Source organism: Bombus impatiens, unplaced genomic scaffold (assembly GCF_000188095.3).
Source record: "Bombus impatiens unplaced genomic scaffold, BIMP_2.2 scf_0581, whole genome shotgun sequence".
Lineage (NCBI taxonomy): Eukaryota > Metazoa > Arthropoda > Insecta > Hymenoptera > Apidae > Bombus > Bombus impatiens.
The window spans coordinates 734,408-738,626 of record NT_177000.1 but is presented as its reverse complement, the minus strand read 5'-3'; the positions used below and the strand labels follow the sequence as shown (position 1 = coordinate 738,626).

Sequence of the window (4,219 nt, the reverse complement as noted above, 5' to 3'; positions counted from 1 at the left end):
AGAGGGTGGGAGGGAGGGAGGGAGGGAGGGAGGAAGGGGAAAGAGGGAGAGGGAGGGAGAGAGAGAGAGAGGCAGGGAGCTAGACGTGAACAAAAACAGGATGTCGAAACTGCAGTTGTACTAAAATCAAGTAAATCCTCACAGAAAACTCGGATTAATTGATTAAGACGGACTTGGACTTTGGAAAGGTTGAAAGGAAATCGATTCGAGTAAGGTCGAAAGAATACATCATGACGTTGAATAGTCGACACTCGGTCTCCCTTGTAGAACGAATGCGCACCACCTGTAGCTCGATATCTACATATGCCCAAAAGGTCAATCGCCTTTTCTTCGAGTTTCTCCGCAAATGTAAGTAAAACGGGTATTATCTGTGCTTTTCCATTTTCTTGTCCGTTCTGATAACAATATACGATAAATGTACATATACAATTCCGTTGAACAACTGTTAGTATGGTGCTACCAACACCTCCTATCTACCTAGCCTGTATCATGACAGTCATGAGCAGTTTTTTCATTTCGCAATAACATCTTTTAAGAAGAATTCAACTACGATTATTTGCGAAGGTGAAGAAATAACAGTCAAATTGGATATGATTTAAATTGTGCTCGTTTTATCGACGAGTCGTATTATTTTGGTTATTCTGTATTATGTCAAATTAAATATTAAATACAACAGAATTGTGAGATGCTAGCAGCCGCAGTATTGGTAGCGTTGTAACCGTTGTATCGATAGGAAAGTCTGTATATGTAATTTCTGTTCCTAATGAAATTATTCGAGAAAGGAAAGAAGAAAAAGAAAGATGTATACTCGTTCGCAGTTTCGACAGAATGAATATTTCACTGAAATATTCTAAGAATATCACTGGTCAAAATTAATCAGATTCGAGCCCATCAACGTAGAAATTATGACTGAAGAAATGAACAATACCGTTTCTTGTAAATGGACTATGGAGGAACGGGAAAAGATGTTAACTACTGGGACGCTGGAACAACAGAGAGAGGCTTTCAAAGATGACGAAGAGCTAATGAGAGAAACGAGCAAGTTTGTGAGTGAAGTTATACAAACGGCGATCACGGAAGCATCAAAAAGGAAGGTGTTGACGGAGGCGAGTGACACGCAAATCTTTTGTTCGTCGACTTTCAAAAAAACGCTGTCGAACGTAATTATTCATTGACAATTTCATGTTTCAGAAAGCTGTCAGTGAAGGTAAGCCTTATAGTATGATATAAAAAAAGAATTCTACGTACTTGGCATCATAATCGATAGAAAGGCATGACGAGAAAGCAAGATAAATATGTCTGCAAGCTTATTTTCATTCATCGCTTGTTCCCTAGTTTCAGTAAAAGAAACAGAATATTTGTTTGCGTAGGAAGTAGACTGAAGGGTATCGGTAGCGTCGCTGGTTGGAATCATCGTGCCCGTGGATTCTGCAGTCGAATACTGAACGCGCTCTGTCCATGCTTCACTAGCAACGGTAAATCGTAGGGCGTATCGAATCTAGCCAATGTTCAAACATCGTAGCTTTGCATCGCTCTTGTAGCGACTCATTTCGTTAATTTGATCGTCAAGCTGATTGATCGCACGAAACTTTCGTATACACTACCGTTCATAAGTATCGGAACGCTTGCTTCTTTACGATAGAACGAGGATCTACATTATTCTTTACGATGATAACCTTGTTTTTTACGATCGTTAGAATTATATGTATATGGCGTTATGTCGTGGAATATCTCGACGCGGTGGAATTTATCGTTTAAAGATAATGTGCAATTTATCCTCCAATCTTCAAAAATGTAGTTTACAGACCTATTTGACTGTAATGCAATGTGCTATTGGTAAGTTATGTAAATTTGTAATCTGTTGATTCCGTAAGTACCTACAAACTACTATTTCTAGGCATTAATTTTAGTTCTATTCGTGAATTTGTAGGATTCGGTTGAATTCATATGTACGTACTATATCGTTACTGCGAAAAATATATTACTATAGAAGCGTCGATCGGTCGAATATTTATGAGTGGTAGTGTATGTGTTATTTACGGTAGTAGATGATTTCATGTTCGAGGACGGAACGAAAACTTTTGATAATTATTTACACGTACTATCGCCTCACAGATTTCGACGATTTTCCAATCAACGATGATTTTATCGTAGAAGAAATCAACATTTTCATCGATTTTCCCGATAAGTATTACCCGCGCTCGATCTTTCGAGTTTCCGAGACATCCATGAAAATATTTCTCTCACTTTTACTCTGGGAGTAAAGGGAGATGAGAAGGAAATGCAACTTGGCTTAGCTATTCCAGCGAGATGAGAGACCTATTTAAAGTACCTAACTCAAATCTAACCAAATACAGATGATCAAGCTGTCATCGAGCAATTAATGAATTTTGATCTGATTTCGATTACTTTACGTTAAGTTTCGCTTTAATTTCAAAGTAACGTCAGAATAAAAATTTGAAAAATATTTCGATGGGTATCTCGGAAGTAAAGACCGAGCGGGGATTATATGTACAGGGAAAGTTGTTCAAAATATTGATTTCGATTTCTACAACATATTCGAAAATCATCGAAATCGGTGAGGTGGCAGTACTTGTAAATAATTTTTCTATCGCTAATTTAAACATTACTATTCCAAGTTGCGAATAAATTCAAGATTTAAAATTCAGATACTGTACCGACCGGATAGCCTTTTTTTCATTTATTTCTTTATCTCGCGTCCTTTGAATACCGTTGTACGATTCAACGAAAAAAGAAATGTTTTTCGGAGAATGATATGCTTTAAATCAAAGTAGAGTAAGAATAAGGTGAACTGTACGCTAAGATGATGGCGGTGGAGGCAAGAAAAGAAAAAAAAATCGAAAGAAGAAATACACGTTTATTATAATTGAATCGATCAGGTTGATCGATATGCATTTCGAATTTGAACATTACTCGATATTAGGGAATATTACAAGTACAAGAAATTCTTATTAGGAATAATATGAATCGGGGAAATTTGTTTCCATGTAATATTTAATAAATCTCCGATTTTATAGAAAAATGTATGCGTTATATGTACTTACTTACTTACATACGTATTATCAAGTTCGACGAGAAACACGCAATTCAATTCGAGATGTCGAAAGATTTGACACGCAATACTTTAAGAAACGAGATCAAGACGTCCTCGTTCATTTTCATTACTAAATAACTGATGCATGCCTAACGTTCAACATGCATCTTATCCTCGTATCCTGTAGTATCGCAGCTATTACAACAGCAGCCACCAAGATCACCTAGCATGCGTGACAATGTATAATAACGCGCATCATCATCTATCAGACGCGCTCATTAACTCAAACCTGTCCACCGATACATATATAGGTATATATATAGGTATATATATATATATATAGGTATATATATATATATATATATATATATATATATATATATATATATATAGTTGTAGTTATGATTACACACATATATATGTAAATACGATGTAATACATATACATCGTGTCGATGGCATCTCGATACTCGTTTCAACGAAAATTCTCTGTGTATCGTGCTTTTCAAGTCTTGTAATCGCAGATAAATTCACACAAGTATGTAAATATATGCATATTTTTCCAGATAATTTCCTGTAATTTGTGCATAAAGATTAATTATCAACAAATGTGAAAAGGTGTATCGGGACGCGATAACATTATGCACGTTGTAACCCTTTGGCATAACACATGCTTAACAGAATGTATACTATATATTATATTGTTGGTATACTATATTCGTATATCTATTCTTTCCATAGAATTATTCACCTGGACACCGTACCGATATCGCTTCACGAGACCGTAATCGTTCGCTGTCACCCGGAATTACCGTGCTTTGCCGAGCAACCATTAATCCAATCGATTAAATAATAAACAGCATGAATAACTGTCGTGAACGCCGTCAACTAATGTAATTTAGTGAAGTGCGAGCAACGACAGGTTTTCGATTTTTCGTACTACTGGCTTTGAACAGTTGCACATTGTAGACCTCTTGATTATATAGTATATCTATATTTTATTATATCTATATTATAGTATATCTATATTATATTATTATATTATACATATGTATGTATGTATGTATGTATGTATGTATGTATGTATGTATGTATGTACACGTGCACACACACAATATGTAATTGAACATACATATGGGCACCAAAACCAGAGTGTGTTAAATTT

At 35.7% G+C, this 4,219-nt stretch overlaps 1 protein-coding gene across 7 annotated transcripts in view; it reads left to right on the top strand.

Annotated features, from left to right (window-relative positions):
• Nucleotides 1-4,219, top strand: part of LOC100745546 — a 5,513-nt gene extending 1,294 nt beyond the window's left edge. For 2 of the 7 annotated variants that reach the window (XM_033322212.1, XM_033322211.1), the window contains exons 2-6: nt 145-348; nt 819-1,106; nt 1,192-1,207; nt 1,371-1,475; nt 3,796-4,219. In XM_033322212.1, coding sequence (XP_033178103.1) covers nt 906-1,106; nt 1,192-1,207; nt 1,371-1,475; nt 3,796-3,842 — 369 coding nt within the window. In that variant the 5' untranslated portion in view covers nt 145-348; nt 819-905 and the 3' untranslated portion in view covers nt 3,843-4,219. Of the gene's footprint in view, nt 1-16; nt 349-818; nt 1,107-1,191; nt 1,208-1,370; nt 1,963-3,795 lie in introns of those variants that run through there. The other 5 variants (XM_024369482.2, XM_012388730.3, XM_012388729.3 and 2 more) reach the window with 5 other exon arrangements.